Source organism: Lynx rufus, unplaced genomic scaffold (genome assembly GCF_022079265.1).
Source record: "Lynx rufus isolate CCGP_SWC_20201006 ecotype Redwood Valley unplaced genomic scaffold, mLynRuf1.p SCAF_2, whole genome shotgun sequence".
NCBI lineage: Eukaryota > Metazoa > Chordata > Mammalia > Carnivora > Felidae > Lynx > Lynx rufus.
This window is the reverse complement of record NW_025814834.1, coordinates 187,093,087-187,112,905: the sequence shown is the minus strand read 5'-3', so window position 1 is coordinate 187,112,905 and position 19,819 is coordinate 187,093,087. Positions and strand designations below refer to the sequence as shown.

Genomic DNA, 19,819 nt, shown 5'->3' with positions numbered 1-19,819 from the left:
CCCCCATTTTATAGACTTTGAACCTAAGGATTGCAAAGGTGAAGTGACTATCATACAGAAGGTTAGACTTAGAAGTTATCTTGAAGATGATTTCATACTATATACTCAGCATCCCACAATTAGTAACAAAGGCAAAATTCTGGCTTGGACCCAGGTGCTCATTCTAATGGCAGCAATCAAAGTAGCCATCTATTCTAAGTTGTCAAGTATATCACTTGAGTAGTCACTCTAAGTAGTCAAGAATAGCTTTTCTTCTTCAGGAGACTGCAGACCAAGCCCTTGATAGGCCATGACTGGGCCAGCATAATGGGGGTGTTGGAGCCTAAAGTCTATCTATGCTCACCTTTGGCAGCGGTCAGCATGGTGGAGGCCAGTTCACACTGCTGTGATTCCAAGTGTCCAAGCGTGAACCAGCGAGGATAACGGCTGGGCACCACAGACACCATATGGTGAGGGTGAGAAGTGTCTCCTGTAGAAGTTGAGCTTTCTAGAACAGGTAACCTAGAAGACCCAGGGAGAGTCATCAGCCACCATCCAGACCCTTACTGTTCTGAGCTACCTTAGAGAAATTTGTTCTTTGCTGGGGAGGAACTGGGCAGGAAAGGGTTAACTATGAGTTTTAAAGGTTTTAAAACTTAGGGGCACTTGGGTGGCTCAGTTGGTTAAGCATCCAACTTTGGCACAGGTCACAGTCTCATGGTTTGTGAGTTTGAACCCCACATTGGGCTCTGCACTGACAGTGTGGAGCCTGCTTGGGATTCTCTCTCTCTCTCTGCCACTCCCCATTCCCCCCTCCCCCATCTCAAAATAAATAAAGAAACTTAAAAAAAAGGCTTTAAAACTTCAGAGTACTATACTGTAAATGAGGTGAGTGTCTGGGTACAAGTAGAACTCAAGCTGAATACTCCTTACTGCAAATGGATTTGAAAAGCAGTTCAAAAGCCCTAAGATTATTTTATAAAGTATAAGAAATATATGTCAAGGAATCCTCAGCAGTCCTTTTCTGGTTCAAGTGAAGAGCTGTCACAGCCTTCTTATCTAACTAAAATTCTTCTGTATGGTCTGCTGCATCCTAGAGGTCCACCTGCCTAATCCAAGGATCCTGTTCTAGTTTGAAAATGAGATACCCATAGCTCACTGTTCTAAAGTCTCGGTGTAGAAACACTTACTTTTACTTCCTTCAGATGTATCTGGTGACCTATGCCTGGGAACCATGATTCATTTGAGCTATGGAAGGGAACTTCCTCTCAGTCTGCCTAATGGAACTTCTTCTGCTAATGGAACTTCTTCTCAGTCTGCCTAATGGGCCTCAGAATCAGAACAGAGATACTCAGGTCTTGGGTGCTCCCTATCTATTAAAAACTCAGGGGCTTCCTCGGACAACCCACCAAGAGTACAGGTAGCCAAATGGGTCACTAGCAAGGCATTCCAAATAGGAACCCTACATCATATGAAAATCCTTGAGCCATTCTGGGGTAGGCTTGGTCCAATATTGTTAGGTCCAACAGAATAGACAGAGGGTAAGAGAAGAAAGTGAGATACACAAAGCGCAATAGAGACTTCTGCTTTGATGGAGGCAACTGGACTGGGAAAGGGCTACCTACCTCATGGCACGTAAGGCTAATTTATAGGACAGGTCTGGATCATGAGGCAGTAGAGCTGAGAACAAATACTTGGCAAAGGTATGCATGGGAACACTCTCTCGGTGAATGACTTCTCCTAAACCACTGAAGGGGCCCCCTGCAGGAAGAAGATAAGACAGCCAGTTATTTATCTGTATGCTTCTAATTTGCCCACCTGGACTAGGGTCTTGCACATGTTTGCTGGCCATGGGAACTTTCACTACACTTTCATGTAAAAAAATATTTCTGTGCAGTGCTCTGTTGGAGGGGAACCCAGAATCATGGGCCTAAGACACTGTGACAAAACTCCTCTCTACTTACCTTCCAGTAGTAAGATACATTGTTTCTGCAGTGTTTGCACTAGCTCATCGTCCAGCTGTAGCTCCTGAAGTCGACTTAGGAGCTGCTCCTCATTACGGCACACCTTGTCCTGTGCGTAGAGGCCTTCAGGCATCACCCTCTGTTGACCCATCCCCATCAGAGCAACTTCCAGGGCCAATGACAGGTAGGATTCATGGCTGTTTGGACAGCCTGTAGCCATAGGTACATGCTGGTACACAGGGGGTCTGCTTTCATTCATATCTGAGGGCAACAGGGGACCAGATTCTTTAGGTCAGCTCTGTGGATTTTTCTGCTCCTCTCTCCCTCCCACTCTGGAATAGTGACAGTTAAGTCATCAGATAGCACTGGGAAGCTGAATCAGAACCCCAGAGCAGTAAGGAAAATATACTGAAAAAAGCTTATACAGAGCCACAAAGATTCCCAACTCCTTCCCAGTATGTGAAGTGGCTAGACGAGTTGGGGAAGAAGAAGATCTTATATTAATTGTTAACACATTATGTAATACCATGATTATCTGGTTTTGTATCTGTCTCTTTCAGGACAGTGCAAGCATCTTAAAGAGAAGAGACTTTAACTGATTGCCCTATGCATCTCCAGGGCATAGCATATGGAAGGAGCTAAGTGTATATCAGTGGTGAATAAATCCCAAGTACAATCTCAGGTTTTCAAGATGTAAATGTCATTATGTAGATGAAACAGACCAAAGATTATGATTTCCTTTCATGAAATTAGAGGGAAGATAAGGGCAGCTCTAGCTTGGGCCACCCCTTGTATCTTTACCCAGAGAAATCCAAATCCATCCAGTTAAACTATTACTTTTGTAACATTGACAACTTCTATGTTATTATTACTTCATATGTTCTACTTCTAGGTTCAAAGTTTCAGAAAAAGAGCACAGGTTTAAAGTCTTACACAGGTTTAGAGTCTTGGTTCCTTTTCTTTATCCCTCCACTCATCTGGTAAGTATTTATGGAAAACTATTAAATGAGACGTATCGCACTAAGTGCTGGGATCACAAAGATAAGTAAGTCATAATTTCTGCTTTCAAGAAGCTAAAGTCTAGTACGATAATCACCTGTAAACAAACTGTAATGCAGTGAGCTAAATACTATAACAGACGTATGTATATAATATAGTGATGGCATAAAGGAAAGAAGAACCAATTCTGTCTCTGGTCCTTGCTACTTTGAGACTGCTAAGTTCCTTTCCTTCTAGTTCTCATTGGTAAAATTGGTATATAACCATCATGAGGGAAAAAGTTAAAAGGAAATACGAGTACTATGAAATCGCAAGGGTTACACACACTCTTCTTGTTGGAAGTTCTTTTCCACTTCAAGACTGCTCTGAGGCTTGGCCTCGGCCTCGGCCTCCTGAAATCCCTCTCACTCTTCTTATTCCCTTTGGATCACACTCTTTAGGCATTTATAGTATAGAAGTGAGGGGAACAAAGGAAGGCTGGCAAGGTAAAATGGGAGAATAGGACAGGGCTAGTCTACAGAGTGGGAAAGGAAGGTGGCAAAGAAAGGAAGGCCAAGGCAACCCGTCAGGGCAGGTCCAATTTGGATAAGAGAAAAAAGGCTGCATGAAATGTAGAATAGAGTCTGGCAGGGAGGAGAGGGCTACCAAGGGCAGTTCCAGCTCTCCTCAGGCTGACCCCTGTACCTGACACTTCCAGATAGCCATCATCGTTCAAACGGCAGGCCTCAGTCAAAGTGAGAAACAGGCAGCCAATGGGATCCAGTGGGTGGCCCACCCAACCTTCCAGGTTTGTGATGGTTGTGGTTCCTCTCTGTAACAGTTCTGGAAATAAGCAGACCCAAATTTTAGAAAGTGATGGAGACACACTGCTCTCTGTCCCTGCCTGGGTCTCCTCACTAGTCTCTTTCAGGCACTAGCCTCAAGACTTAAAGAAAATCTTCCCTCTTTGTCTTGCCTTGGATTCATAGGACTGGTCACAAGTTTATCAGTCAGATGTAAGGTCTTGAGGTCTGCATTTAGGCTTCTCACTGGCAGCACAAATATATAAATATAATTTTACAGTTTTAAAAAGGTCATCTTATGCTAGATCTAGTGGGCCTTCCAACTACCCTGTGGGGGAGGCAGACCAGCATTATTATTCCCATTTTGCAGATAAAAAACCCTGAGATTCATAAAGATAAAGTCAGGCATTCCACACAGCAAGTAGAAAAACCTGAAATTCTCGGGGTGCCTGGGTGGGTCAGTGGGTTAAGTGTCCGACTTCAGCTCAGGTCATGATCTTATGGTCTGTGAGTTCAAGCCCTTCGTCGGACTATGTGCTGTCAGTTCAGAGCCTAGAACCTTCTTCGGATTCTGTGTCTCCCTCTCTCTCTGCCCCTCCCCCCCCACACTCTGTCTCTCAAAATATGAATAAATGTTAAAAAAAAAAAAAAGAAAAGAAAAACCTGAAATTCTCTAGCTCCTGCCACTCCATGAAATTTTATGAAAATAAAATAGTAGGCCTTGTAGCCCCTAAGGATCCTCATCAGCCCCAGCCTAAGGAGTTAAGATGGCTCCTTATCACTATACCTTTCTTCTGATGCTTGTAGATTTCCAGCTGCCGTTGCTGCTGCAACCTCAGAGTATTGATAATGGCCACTGTGAGTCTGAGGGCCTCTTTTGGATAACCATGGGAACGCAGGGCATCAACCCGAGCACAGGCTGTAGGCACATGCTCTACCAGATGAAGAAAATATTTTGGTTGGGTTAGATTTTCCAATCAGGAAAATTCATACTTGACAAAGGGAGTTTGTGTTTTGCTCAGTTCCTAAAATTCAACTGCTATCTACTCTGTACCAAGACCAATGTTTTATTTTTTAAGAATATAACTGAGTAAGTCACAGGCACTACCTTCAAAGAGCTACCATGCAGCCTCAGTATGGCATAGAAAGGAATACATAGCTAGGATAATAAAATGTAAGTACCTCTTTGTGAACTTGTACTATGGGAACCCAATGGAAGTAGCAACTAACTGCCTAAAGGGAAAGGCCTCATTCATTCATTAATCCTACATTTCCTGAGAACCTATTATATGTCAACTCATTTGCCAGCAAAAGGAAGTAAAAACGTGCAAGACAGGTTGCAAGCATTTACATTCCTACCAGTAGTAAATGAGAGTAACTATCTCCACGCAACCTTTCCCACACCATAAACTAATTATCTTTATTTTAAAAATCTCTGGGCACCTGGGTGGCTCAGTCAGTTAAGCATCAGACAGTTGGTTTCAGCTTAGGTCATGATCTCACAGTTTGTGAGTTTGAGCCCCACATTGGGCTCTGCACTGACTGCAGAGCATGCTTGGGATTCTCTCTCTGCCCTTCCCCTGCTTGCCCTCTCTGTCTCTCTCAAAATAAATAAATAAATAAACTTAAAAAAAAACTCTCTGACCATTTGACAATCAAAAAATGGTAATTCAGTTTTGTTTTGATTTTCATCTTTGTTTACTGATGAGGTGTATACATTTTCACATTCTTATTAGATTCATGTTTTAGAAGTATTGGATCAAAGAGGAAAGATGACCAAAGGAGACTTCAGGTACTGGCCCACAGTGAGTCTGGCCAAGGCTTTCAAAAGAGAGATAGGGACATACATGCATATTCAGAAAGATCTTGAGAAAGACAAGGTGAAGGATAGAACTAGGGAATTGGGACAAGATATAAAAATATATGTCATTGTTGTAAGACTCAGAAAATGAGTATTTTTTAAAAAAATACTGTCTGTTTTGGAACGGGCATCCTGTGATAAAGTCAAGAAGAGACTGACAGTCAGCCAGAGGAAGGTTTAAACCCACAGTAGAACAGCTCTGTTCCTTTATGATGAAGCGGGTTAGCAAAGGTGGAAAGGAGGAAAGGAAGACAGCTTGGTGACAAATGCAGATAATGCCCTAGTTACTAGCACAGTGTAACTGAAGTTTCAAAGTTAGTGCATTTTTAGCAAAACATATTAATTTCAGAGTAGATTATACTGTTGCTCAGCAAATGTTGACTAAGAGCTTATGAACTGATGTTTAATGGTTTTATTAGTACTCTTTGAGATTTACTGACTCCTTTCCTTTCCTAAAACTCAGGAAACAGAACACAAATTCCAATGTTTGAGGTCATTGTACCTCAGCTAAGTACACATGCAAATAAATGGCTGAGGCTTCACATAAATACCCTGAGTCACTAGTTAAGGCCCCAAAAGATCTGTCCAAATTGTAGTTGTGTTGCCAGCACCTATGCAGATCTGGCCTGGCACAAGTTAAGACTGGGCTTTGAAATTCTTAGAGTAGAGGAGAGGTACACTTACCAAGCCACAGTGGCTGGCCTTGGGAATTAAACAGTAGTCTCTCGCTTTCCTGCTGGCAGGCAGGAGCTGTATATATATCGCTGCTTATTATTCGCTGTAAATGGCTGTCCTGCCAATGTAATTCACGGCCCTCAATGGCTCTAGTGAACACTGTTCGTCTTGGTCTGGATAAGGAGTCTGGGGAAAGAAAGAAATGCAGCAGTTCAATGACAGGTAATCTGAAGTTCTAACTCTTATATGTCTTCTTCAGAGTAGGAGGAAGAGAAGAAGAATAGTTTGTGGTTAGTGAGAGCAGCCATTCTACCATCTGTCTAGGTACCATCTGCCTAGGTGCTGTCTCTTTATTGGATAGCCCTTAATGTATCTGTGCCCTGTATGGGAACAACCTTTCTCCAGAGATCTATGGCTGCCTTTTTACTTCTACAGAAGACCAATTTCTCCTAGGACCAAGAGCCACATGAAAGAGAAGAGGGACTGTGGTGCCCAGCTGCTCAATTATGAGGATACAAACTGCTTCTATAGAAGTCAGAATAAGAGAGAAGCAGTTAGGTAATTTCCCTGGCCTATTTATAACCTGTCTCGCTTACAGCATGACCCTTATCAGACTAAGGACTTCGATATAATTGATATTAAAAGTTGAAAAAGAGCTGAAGCCCTGTGTATTCTGGTCCCTTTATCATACTGATACCTATAGGCTTACAGGCTTGTTCTCTAATGTGAAAAACTGATGCTGACAAGACTAATTAACACGGAGTCTTACCATGCCATATCTCTTCAGGAAAAAGGCTGCAAGGAAACCAAAACAGCTTAGGGTGGTATATAGGAAGACCACGTGAAAGATACATTGTCACAAACTGTATATACAGAATGACTCATAGAAATTACATTTAAGGAAATAAAAAAACCATAAAGGATTATTTAATTGACTCTCTGCCAGATTAAGGGCAGCTGTAACTATTTTGGGATCAAGGGCTAAAGTACTATGCAGATGTTTCCAAAGATGCCCAAATGTGGGGGTGTATCCACTGAGCCTGTGCAAAAAAAATGGGAGGGAAAGCCAGAGGATTCAGAATGTACATGAAAGAAATGAACATATTTATTCATTAAGCAAAAGTCCTTAGAATATAGTCATCTCTTCAGAATTTGATATATCCCATAGTGTATGGGCTTGGATGATTAAGTTAGAAAAGCACTGACCATATCTACTGAAATGTCTTCTCCTTCATATTGTCCCTCAGTAGAAGCACAATGTACCTTCTACTGGCTATAGTCTAAGCACCTCTCTTCCTGAACTGAGACTCTACCTTGGGTCTGCTCAGCCCATAGTGGGGATTAGGCTCCCAATATTCATTAAGTCTGCAAATAGTGAGTGCCTACTACATAGCAGGTACTTGTTCCAGGTGCTGAGGATATATAAAGTCCCTGCCTTTATGGGACTTGATTTTTTTAAGTTTATTTATTTATTTATTTTGAGAGAGAGAGAGAGAGCATGAGCAAGGGAAGGGCAGAGAGAGAGGGAGAGAGTGAATCCCAAGTAGGTTCTGCATTGTCAGTGCAGAGCCCGATGCAGGGCTTGATCCCATGAACCGTGAGATCATAACCTGCACCAAAATCAAGAGTCAGACGCTTAACCGACTGAGCCACCCAGGAACTGTGGGCCTTTACAGTTAAATGGGCAGAGATAGTTGAATAAATATATAGTATATCAGATATATCAGATGGTTATGAATACTATGGAAAAGACTAAAGCAGGATTAAGGAGAAAGGCAAGCTGGTATTGGGTGGGGGTTGTTTTAAATAGAAAAAAAATTTTAATGTTTATTTTTGAGAGAAAGAGAGAAAGAGAGAGACATAGTGCAAGCGAGGGAGAGGCAGAGAGAGGGAGAATCTGAAGCAGGCTCCAGGCTCTGAGCTGTCAGCACAGAGCCCGATGTGGGGCTCAAACCCACAAACTGTGAGATCATGACCTGAGTCAAAGTCATATGCTTAACCAACTGAGTCACCCGGGCACCCCTATTGTTTTATATAGAATGGTCTCTAATAAAGTAACATTTGAACAGAAAGCTCAAGGAACTGAAGAGCAAGCCTTAGGCATAACTAAGGGAAGAGTATTCCAGGCAAAAGTAATAGCAAATGCTAAATCCTGAGGTGGGAGCATATTTGGAGTGTTTGAGAGCAGTGAGGAGGCCAGTGTACTTAGGATGGAATGAGCAAGCAGGAAAATCATAGGAGATGAGGTAAGAGGGATACTAGCAATCCCTGGAGGCTTGCTCCAAGGGCCTTAGAGGCCATGAGTGAAAGATGAGAAGTCACTAGAGGGCTTTGAGTTGCTGAAGGTATATGGTGTGACCCACTTTTTAAAAGGATAACTGGCAGCAGTATTGAGAACACGCCATAAGATGGAAGGGGAGAAGCAGGAGGAGCAGTTAGGAAGTCAATGCAATAATTTGAGAAGGATGATGGCAACTTGGCCAGAGTAATAAGCAGTAGAGATAAGAATATACAGATTCTGGATATATTCTGAAGGTAAAGGCAATAGTATTTGCTCATGGAATAGATCTGGAGTGAGAGAGAAAAAGAATCAAGAATGGCTCCATGGTTTTTAAGACAGATTTGCCATATGTGGAGATAGGGAAGACTATAGGAGAGCAGGTTTGGGTGGGGCTTAATAGGTAAGAAATCCTACCGTAGAGGAGAAAGCAGGAAAAGACCTCTCTGACCTCAGCCGTAGCAATCTCTTACTCGACACATCCCCAAAGGCAAGGGAATTAAAAGCAAAAGTGAATTACTGGGACCTTATGAAGATAAAAAGCTTCTGCACAGCAAAGGAAACAACCAACAAAACTAAAAGGCAACCAACGGAATGGGAAAAGATATTTGCAAATGACATATCGGACAAAGGGCTAGTATCTAAAATCTATAAAGAGCTCACCAAACTCCACACCCGAAAAACAAATAACCCAGTGAACAAATGGGCAGAAAACATGAATAGACACTTCTCCAAAGAAGACATCCAGATGGCCAACAGGCACATGAAAAGATGTTCAGCGTCGCTCCTTATCAGGGAAATACAAATCAAAACCACACTCAGGTATCACCTCACACCAGTCAGAGTGGCCAAAATGAACAAATCAGGAGACTATAGATGCTGGAGAGGATGTGGAGAAACGGGAACCCTCTTGTACTGTTGGTGGGAATGCAAATTGGTGCAGCCGCTCTGGAAAGCAGTGTGGAGGTTCCTCAGAAAATTAAAAATAGACCTACTCTATGACCCAGCAATAGCACTGCTAGGAATTTACCCAAGGGATACAGGAGTACTGATGCATAGGGGCACTTGTACCCCAATGTTCATAGCAGCACTCTCAACAATAGCCAAATTATGGAAAGAGCCTAAATGTCCATCAACTGATGAATGGATAAAGAAATTGTGGTTTATATACACAATGGAATACTACGTGGCAATGAGAAAAAATGAAATATGGCCTTTTGTAGCAACGTGGATGGAACTGGAGAGTGTGATGCTAAGTGAAATAAGCCATACACAGAAAGACAGATACCATATGGTTTCACTCTTATGTGGATCCTGAGAAACTTAACAGGAACCCATGGGGGAGGGGAAGGAAAAAAAAAAAAAAAAGGACGTTAGAGTGGGAGAGAGCCAAAGCATAAGAGACTGTTAAAAACTGAGAACAGGTGCTGAAGGGGTACTTGAAGAAATAATAGCTGAGAACTTCCCTGAACTGGGGAAGGAAAAAGGCATTGAAATCCAAGAGGCACAGAGAACTCCCTTCAGACGTAACTTGAATCGATCTTCTGCACGACATATCATAGTGAAACTGGCAAAATACAAGGATAAAGAGAAAATTCTGAAAGCCGCAAGGGGTAAACGTGCCCTCACATATAAAGGGAGACCTATAAGACTCGTGACTGATCTCTCTTTTGAAACTTGGCAGGCCAGAAAGAATTGGCACGAGATTTTCAGGGTGCTAGACAGCAAAAATATGCAGCCAAGAATCCTTTATCCAGCAAGTCTGTCATTTAGAATAGAAGGAGAGATAAAGGTCTTCCCAAACAAACAAAAACTGAAGGAATTTGTCACCACTAAACCAGCCCTACAAGAGATCCTAAGGGGGACCCTGTGAGACAAAGTACCAGAGACATCACTACAAGCATAAAACATACAGACATCACAATGACTCTAAACCCGTATCTTTCTATAATAACACTGAATGTAAATGGATTAAATGCGCCAACCAAAAGACATAGGGTATCAGAATGGATAAAAAAACAAGACCCATCTATTTGCTGTCTACAAGAGACTCATTTTAGACCTGAGGACACCTTTAGATTCAGAGTGAGGGGATGGAGAACTATTTATCATGCTACTGGAAGCCAGAAGAAAGCTGGAGTAGCCATACTTATATCAGACAAACTAGACTTTAAATTAAAGGCTGTAACAAGAGATGAAGAAGGACATTATATAATAGTTACAGGGTCTATCCATCAGGAAGAGCTAACAATTATAAATGTCTATGCGCCAAATACCGGAGCCCCCAAATATATAAAACAATTACTCACAAACATAAGCAACCTTATTGATAAGAATGTGGTAATTGCAGGGGACTTTAACACCCCACTTACAGAAATGGATAGATCATCTAGACACACGGTCAATAAAGAAACAAGGGCCCTGAATGAGACACTGGATCAGATGGACTTGACAGATATATTTAGAACTCTGCATCCCAAAGCAACAGAATATACTTTCTTCTCGAGTGCACATGGAACATTCTCCAAGATAGATCATATACTGGGTCACAAAACAGCCCTTCATAAGTTTACAAGAATTGAAATTATACCATGCATACTTTCAGACCACAATGCTATGAAGCTTGAAATCAACCACAGGAAAAAGTCTGGAAAACCTCCAAAAGCATGGAGGTTAAAGAACACCCTACTAACGAATGAGTGGGTCAACCAGGCAATTAGAGAAGAAATCAAAAAATATATGGAAACAAACGAAAATGAAAATACAACAATCCAAACGCTTTGGGACACAGCGAAGGCAGTCCTGAGAGGAAAATACATTGCAATCTAGGCCTATCTCCAGAAACAAGAAAAATCCCAAATACAAAATCTAACAGCACACCTAAAGGAAATAGAAGCAGAACAGCAAAGGCAGCCTAAACCCAGCAGAAGAAGAGAAATAATAAAGATCGGAGCAGAAATAAACAATATAGAATCTAAAAAAACTGTAGAGCAGATCAACGAAACCAAGAGTTGGTTTTTTGAAAAAATAAACAAAATTGACAAACCTCTAGCCAGGCTTCTCAAAAAGAAAAGGGAGATGACCCAAATAGATAAAATCATGAATGAAAATGGAATTATTACAACCAATCCCTCAGAGATACAAACAATTATCAGGGAATACTATGAAAAATTATATGCCAACAAATTGGACAACCTGGAAGAAATGGACAAATTCCTGAACACCCACACTCTTCCAAAACTCAATCAGGAGGAAATAGAAAGCTTGAACAGACCCATAACCAGCGAAGAAATTGAATCAGTTATCAAAAATCTCCCAACAAATAAGAGTCCAGGACCAGATGGCTTCCCAGGGGAGTTCTACCAGACGTTTAAAGCAGAGATAATACCTATCCTTCTCAAGCTATTCCAAGAAATAGAAAGGGAAGGAAAACTTCCAGACTCATTCTATGAAGCCAGTATTACTTTGATTCCTAAACCAGACAGAGACCCAGTAACAAAAGAGAACTACAGGCCAATATCCCTGATGAATATGGATGCCAAAATTCTCAATAAGATACTAGCAAATCGAATTCAACAGCATATAAAAAGAATTATTCACCATGATCAAGTGGGATTCATTCCTGGGATGCAGGGCTGGTTCAACATTCGCAAATCAATCAACGTGATACATCACATTAACAAAAAAAAAGAGAAGAACCATATGATCCTGTCAATCGATGCAGAAAAGGTCTTTGACAAAATCCAGCACCCTTTCTTAATAAAAACCCTTGAGAAAGTCGGGATAGAAGGAACATACTTAAAGATCATAAAAGCCATTTATGAAAAGCCCACAGCTAACATCATCCTCAACGGGGAAAAACTGAGAGCTTTTTCCCTGAGATCAGGAACACGACAGGGATGCCCACTCTCACCGTTGTTGTTTAACATAGTGCTGAAAGTTCTAGCATCAGCAATCAGACAACAAAAGGAAATCAAAGGCATCAAAATTGGCAAAGATGAAGTCAAGCTTTCGCTTTTTGCAGATGACATGATATTATACATGGAAAATCCGATAGACTCCACCAAAAGTCTGCTAGAACTGATACATGAATTCAGCAAAGTTGCAGGATACAAAATCAATGTACAGAAATCAGTTGCATTCTTATACACTAACAATGAAGCAACAGAAAGACAAATAAAGAAACTGATCCCATTCACAATTGCACCAAGAAGCATAAAATACCTAGGAATAAATCTAACCAAAGATGTAAAGGATCTGTATGCTGAAAACTATAGAAAGCTTATGAAGGTAATTGAAGAAGATTTAAAGAAATGGAAAGACATTCCCTGCTCATGGATTGGAAAAATAAATATTGTCAAAATGTCAATACTACCCAAAGCTATCTACACATTCATTGCAATCCCAATCAAAATTGCACCAGCATTCTTCTCGAAACTAGAACAAGCAATCCTAAAATTCATATGGAACCACAAAAGGCCCCGAATAGCCAAAGGAATTTTGAAGAAGAAGACCAAAGCAGGAGGCATCACAATCCCAGACTTCAGCCTCTACTACAAAGCTGTCATCATCAAGACTGCATGGTATTGGCACAAAAACAGACACACAGACCAATGGAATAGAATAGAAACCCCAGAACTAGACCCACAAACATATGGCCAACTCATCTTTGACAAAGCAGGAAAGAACATCCAATGGAAAAAAGACAGTCTCTTTAACAAATGGTGCTGGGAGAACTGGACAGCAACATGCAGAAGGTTGAAACTAGACCACTTTCTCACACCATTTACAAAAATAAACTCAAAATGGATAAAGGACCTGAATGTGAGACAGGAAACCATCAGAACCTTAGAGGAGAAAGCAGGAAAAGACCTCTCTGACCTCAGCCGTAGCAATCTCTTACTCGACACATCCCCAAAGGCAAGGGAATTAAAAGCAAAAGTGAATTACTGGGACCTTATGAAGATAAAAAGCTTCTGCACAGCAAAGGAAACAACCAACAAAACTAAAAGGCAACCAACGGAATGGGAAAAGATATTTGCAAATGACATATCGGACAAAGGGCTAGTATCTAAAATCTATAAAGAGCTCACCAAACTCCACACCCGAAAAACAAATAACCCAGTGAACAAATGGGCAGAAAACATGAATAGACACTTCTCTAAAGAAGACATCCAGATGGCCAACAGGCACATGAAAAGATGTTTAGCGTCGCTCCTTATCAGGGAAATACAAATCAAAACCACACTCAGGTATCACCTCACGCCAGTCAGAGTGGCCAAAATGAACAAATCAGGAGACTATAGATGCTGGAGAGGATGTGGAGAAACGGGAACCCTCTTGCACTGTTGGTGGGAATGCAAATTGGTGCAGCCGCTCTGGAAAGCAGTGTGGAGGTTCCTCAGAAAATTAAAAATAGACCTACCCTATGACCCAGCAATAGCACTGCTAGGAATCTACCCAAGGGATACAGGAGTACTGATACATAGGGGCACTTGTACCCCAATGTTCATAGCAGCACTCTCAACAATAGCCAAATTATGGAAAGAGCCTAAATGTCCATCAACTGATGAATGGATAAAGAAATTGTGGTTTATATACACAATGGAATACTACGTGGCAATGAGAAAAAATGAAATATGGCCCTTTGTAGCAACGTGGATGGAACTGGAGAGTGTGATGCTAAGTGAAATAAGCCATACAGAGAAAGACAGATACCATATGGTTTCACTCTTATGTGGATCCTGAGAAACTTAACAGGAACCCATGGGGGAGGGGAAGGAAAAAAAAAAAAAAAAAAAAGGACGTTAGAGTGGGAGAGAGCCAAAGCATAAGAGACTGTTAAAAACTGAGAACAAACTGAGGGTTGATGGGGGGTGGGAGGGAGGGGCGGGTGGGTGATGGGTATTGAGGAGGGCACCTTTTGGGATGAGCACTGGGTGTTGTATGGAAACCAATTTGTCAATAAACTTCATGAAAAAAAAAAAACTGAGAACAAACTGAGGGTTGATGGGGGGTGGGAGGGAGGGGAGGGTGGTTGATGGGTATTGAGGAGGGCACCTTTTGGGATGAGCACTGGGTGTTGTATGGAAACCAATTTGTCAATAAATTTCATATATAAAAAAAATAAAAAAAATAGGTAAGAAATCCTACTGAGATGCCTATTAATATCAAAGTGGAGATATTGAAAAGGCAGCTGAACATACAAGTCTGAAGTTGTCAAGAGGAAAATTCTGGTCAAGGAGATATAAATCTTGGAGTTGTTGGTATACAGATGATTATTAAAACAATGCAATCACCAAGGGAGTATGTATATAGAGAGCAGTGGTTTGATGACTGAACCCTAGGCACTCTAACATTTTAGGTTAGGAAGCGGGGAGGAGACAGTAAAGGAGACTGAGGAGAAGGAACCAATGAAGTAAGAGCAGAACCAAGAGAGTAGTGTCTTGGAAATAAGATGAAAAACGTGTTTGAAGGAGAGAGTAAACAATTGTAACAAATACTACTGTCAGGTCAAGTAAGATTATGACCAAGAATCAACCACTAGATTTGGCCATATTTAGCAACAGTGACCCATACAAGAGCAGTTTCAGTAGTGGAGGGATGAAAGCTGACTAGAGTGAGTTCAAGGGAGAATATGAGCAGGAGAGATAATAAATATATACTATTCTTTTAAATTATTTTTCTTAATTCTACCACTTATTTCTACTACCTCAGAGAAACAGGATGGTAGTTAGAGAAGCATGTGGGAACAACATGAGTGTGTATGTGTTTTGTTTTGTCTTGTTCTGTTTTGTTTTGTGATGAGAGAGAAAGCAATGTATTTGTATACTCTCATAGGAATAATCCACAAAAATTTGTGAAGCAGGTGAGAGAGGAGATAATTCCTGGAGTGATGTCCTGGATAAAAAAGAAGGAATAGGATTTTGAGAATAAGTAGAGGGCTTAGACTTACAAGCACAAATAAAAACAGGGAAGAGGAAGAAGATGGGCACAGACAGAAGCAGATGAGAGACTCTTGGAAATTCTCTTGTGATTGCTCCTATACTCTCAGTGAACAGGAAGCAAGGCTATCAGCTGAAAGTGAGGAAACAGAGGGAAGGGGAATAAAGTTTTCAGGCAAAGATGGTATGAAATAGTAATTCAGAAGAGTGAAAGAAGGCATAGATTAGGGAAATGTGGATGTCTGGACAGTACTATGGTCCCATTCAAAATCAGTAGTCATAAACTTAAAGTAAGACCAGTTACTTACACTTATGTTTCTCTTCATCATGTTCAGCTCTGTGGGTGTGAGCACTAAGGAATTAGAGTTGGACTTAGCTACTAAAGTTAGTGTCTTGCTCTATGAGTGAAATAAAGGGAAAAAGGAGGTTGAGTATGTAGGTGTTGAGAGTAATTATAATGATGCACCAAGGAATCTAACCTGGATAAGGAGGAAAATGAGGCTACCAGGAAAATGAAAATGTGGCAGGATCAAAATTCCTAGTGGGTTAAAGAATTATTGGAATTGACATACTAGAGAAAATAAACTAGCAAGACTGATGATGGTTATTAGAGCTGCCTGAAATTTAGATTATGAAGAAGGTATTGTTATTGGTAATGACAAGGCTTAGAGTATGATCTTGGGATTGCATGGCTCAATTATGGTGGTAGACAAGACTACTAAAAGATAGGAGGTCAAAGAATTAAGAGACTAGAATATTGGAAGGATCATGTGTGTGGCTACTGAAATCAAGAATTCCAATATAAGTAGTGACAGCAGAGAACAAAAATCTTCAAGGGATGGGGGGAGGGCGGGGGCGGGTGTGGGGATTGACCCAGAGGTCTAAAATGACCCAAATCAGAAGGGTAGCAGATAGTATATTTTGATGGCATTAACTTTAAAGCTGTGGGGTATTTTGGGAAGGAGGAAAAGACAATGATACAGAAATGGTGATGAAGAATAAGTGGGATGCCTATTGACCCATTAGGTAAAGAGACATTAAGAGCTAAATCAGCCACAACTTGAGAAGACTGCAGAAGAAGCAATATTCTCAAATGAGAATCAGTAACAACAAATAACCAATTTGATAAGGAAGAAACTGCCAAAATAGAAGCATGTCTTTACATGCATTTGATTCTCTACGCCAATCTAAAGCCAATACTAAAGGGATGGTGTGTTGTGGAGGTTAGATGAGTGTGAGTAAAGCGTAGCTTAAAGAAATGGCAAAACTATAGTCTTTTCACTTCTTGTTACCTTAGTTGCCTTGAATATACTGACAATCAATTATGAGACACTAGATGAAAACCTGGCAAAAACAATTTAAATTATTTTCTCCTTGGGATTAAAAACATCAGATTTATCACTTAAAATAGAAGGGACATGTAAAATCAATGTGTGAAAAAAATCCCCTACCAATAAAGGTTCCCAATGGGCTAAAGAGCAATCAGTTGCCAACAGCAAATAGCCTGAGTTATATGAACTAAAAACTGATGTGAATGCTGATGTTCAGTGATATTCGTAGGTCACTGGGCTCAAAAGGCAGAGAGTACAGTATTGTTGGATTTGTCTTAAAATGGGGCAAGAGTCCTAGCAGTAATTTGGGAAGATAATCCATCCTAGCTATCTGCTATATAAAAACATTTGAGGAAAACAGAAAAGTAAGAAAAGCAATTGTCGGGCCATTTTAAAAGCTGTGTTTTGCAGGCCTTCCATTCTTCTCTTCAGGTAAGTCTTCTGAGCTAAAACCAACCCCAACCGAGGCCAAGATCCATTAGGCATGATGAACTTGAAAGGTAAAGAGGATTCATGCAGAGGACCCTAGGAATTTATGCTGGGCACTGTAAGGACACTCTAGATACAGAAAAAGACAGCATCCATAATGTCAAAGATAAAAGCTTACCCTTATTTAAGGCTTGGTATTTCAAGACAAACAAAGGACAGGCTTTTCTTACTGAGGGTGACAATACTGACAGCCAACTGTCCAGCCACCTTTGTTTTAGCACTTTACCCTCCCACCTTTGGAGTTCCAGGCACAAAGACATTAGAAGGATTTATGGCTCACCTGGGCTGTGACTGGCATTCTGGGGAAGTGCATTGGTGATGTTGGGTAGCTCATGCCCATAGTTCCCATCCTCCAGGGGACAGACATCCAGGTCACTCCACCTCTGCAGTTGCTGCAGCCAACAGGATTTTTCTTCCAGTTTGCAATGTGGATTTAAAATGATGCATACCCATAAGGCCCCTGGAAAATAAAGCAACCAACATTCTTGATATCTCTCCTCTGATGTATGTTAAGCTTTAATTTTTCAGTCTTTCCTTCTCTTCTATTTTTAGTGGTAGGAAAAGTTTCCAAAACATCAGCTTTTCTCAATATAAAAAAATCAAATCTGTTGGGGCGCCTGGGTGGTTCAGTTGGTTGAGCGTCTAACCTTTTTTACTTATATTTTTCTTAAAGTTTATTTACTTCTTTTGTGAGAGACAGAGACAGCACAAGTGGGGGATGGGGGGGGAGAGAGAGAGAATCCCAAGCAGGCTCCATGCTGGTAGGAGTGTCTGACTCTTGATTTCGGCACCGGTTGTGATCTCACAGTCGTGAGATCTCTCTCCCACTCCCTCTGCTGCTCCCCAGCTCTCTCACACACATACTCTCTCTCTCAAAAAATAAAGAAAGAAATAAAATCTGTGAAAGTTTTCAGAAATGGCTTATTTTTCCTTCTCAGAGCTTCCTTAAACATCCTTCCTGGATATCTGGATATGTGCCTGTAATGATGAACAAGACCGATTTGGGCTTGAATTCTGAGCTCAGATTTGTAGTCCAACATGTATTTATTGAGAACTTTCTATGTTCAAGGCCTATTCTCCTACTGGAGAATAAGACATTGTTCCAACCCTTGAGGAGCTGACTAATGGGGGAGATAGATAGATACATATAATGTTATTTGAATATGATGAGTGTTAAGGTAAAGATATGGTGACAACAGCAAGATAGAGGAAGGGCACTTAGCACAAGGGCAGGGGTCAGAAGGGAGGTGCTCAGAAAAGGTTTCAATTTTTGGTTAGTAGACTTTAGGCTTTCTGAAATTCATATTCCTCAACTGTAAAACTGAGAGCACATAAATAACTACTTTGTTTTTGTTTTTGATGCTTATTTATTTTTGAGAGAGAGAGAGAAAGAGAGCATAGGTGGGGGAAGGGCAGAGAGAGAAAGAGGAAACAGAGGATCATACAGGGAAGGGGCAGAGACAGAGGGAGATAGAGGATCCTAAGCAGGCTCTGTGCTGACAGCAGAGAGCCCAACTTGGGGTTTGAACCCATGAACTGTGAGATTATGACCTGAGCCAAAATCAGATGCTCAACCATCTGAGTCACCCAGATGCCCCCCAAACAACTACTTTGTAGGGATGTTGTGAGAATTAAACGAAATAACATTTGTAAAAGGCCTAGCATATTACTTGGCACATAGCAGAATTTTAGTATTTCCTTTTTCCAAGAAAAATGGTTTATTTCAGTTTGGATTTTGATACAGTTGATCTATTAGGATGTCTTAAAACTATCACATTCTTGGATCTTCTCTGTCACTGTAGCAGAGTATCACATATTCTATACAATATATGAGTACTGTCTCTCCAACCATATTACCCTTCTTTTCAAGCAAATCTGCTTCTTTTCAAGGTTGGCTATAACTGAACTAGATATATTCTCAATCTCAGACCAGCAATAAGCCTGGCTGCAAAGTATCTTAAGTTAAACATCCTTTGGGATGAAGCTACATCTGTGGACGGAGGTACTTTGAAACACTATTTCAATGTCCTTCAAACTCAAATAGGAATGGTTTAAAGGCCATTTTAGCCCTAATTTCAGATACTACCTGAAGATAGTGAAAATTCATTTCTACTGGCCCAGTTTTAAAAATCTACCATGAAATAAAAACTACACTGTGTAATATAATAGTATTATATTATGATGACTCTGAAGGGAATTATAGTTAGGATTCACTCAAATAATTATAATAATAAAGTATGGCAAATGCTATCATAGACATACATAAAATCCTATGAGAATATACATGATGGAACAATGAATTCTGCATGTGGGGTCAGCAGAAGTTATAGAAAGGAAATGGCATTTCAGTTTGAAGAATAAACATGAATTAATTCCCGTGAAAGATAGCTAACCACTGTTTCCTTTTGAAACCTCACTAAAATGAAAGTAAAAGGATAAAAACAGGTGTAAACACATACAGACACAGAGAATGGGAGAGATAAAAGAGAATAGCCACAAAAATTTTGCAATGTTGAA

The 19,819-nt window shown here is 40.7% G+C and overlaps 1 protein-coding gene across 1 annotated transcript in view; it reads right to left on the bottom strand.

Annotated features, from left to right (window-relative positions):
- The window catches only part of ZSWIM5 (zinc finger SWIM-type containing 5), a 265,035-nt gene that overhangs the window by 27,455 nt on the left and 217,761 nt on the right, over positions 1 to 19,819 (bottom strand). The window contains exons 5-11 of the mRNA XM_047085261.1: positions 17,583 to 17,762; positions 6,270 to 6,446; positions 4,512 to 4,658; positions 3,627 to 3,764; positions 1,944 to 2,204; positions 1,605 to 1,740; positions 344 to 501 (exon numbers count right to left, since the gene is read on the bottom strand). Coding sequence (XP_046941217.1) covers positions 344 to 501; positions 1,605 to 1,740; positions 1,944 to 2,204; positions 3,627 to 3,764; positions 4,512 to 4,658; positions 6,270 to 6,446; positions 17,583 to 17,762 — 1,197 coding nt within the window. The remainder of the gene's footprint in view (positions 1 to 343; positions 502 to 1,604; positions 1,741 to 1,943; positions 2,205 to 3,626; positions 3,765 to 4,511; positions 4,659 to 6,269; positions 6,447 to 17,582; positions 17,763 to 19,819) is intronic.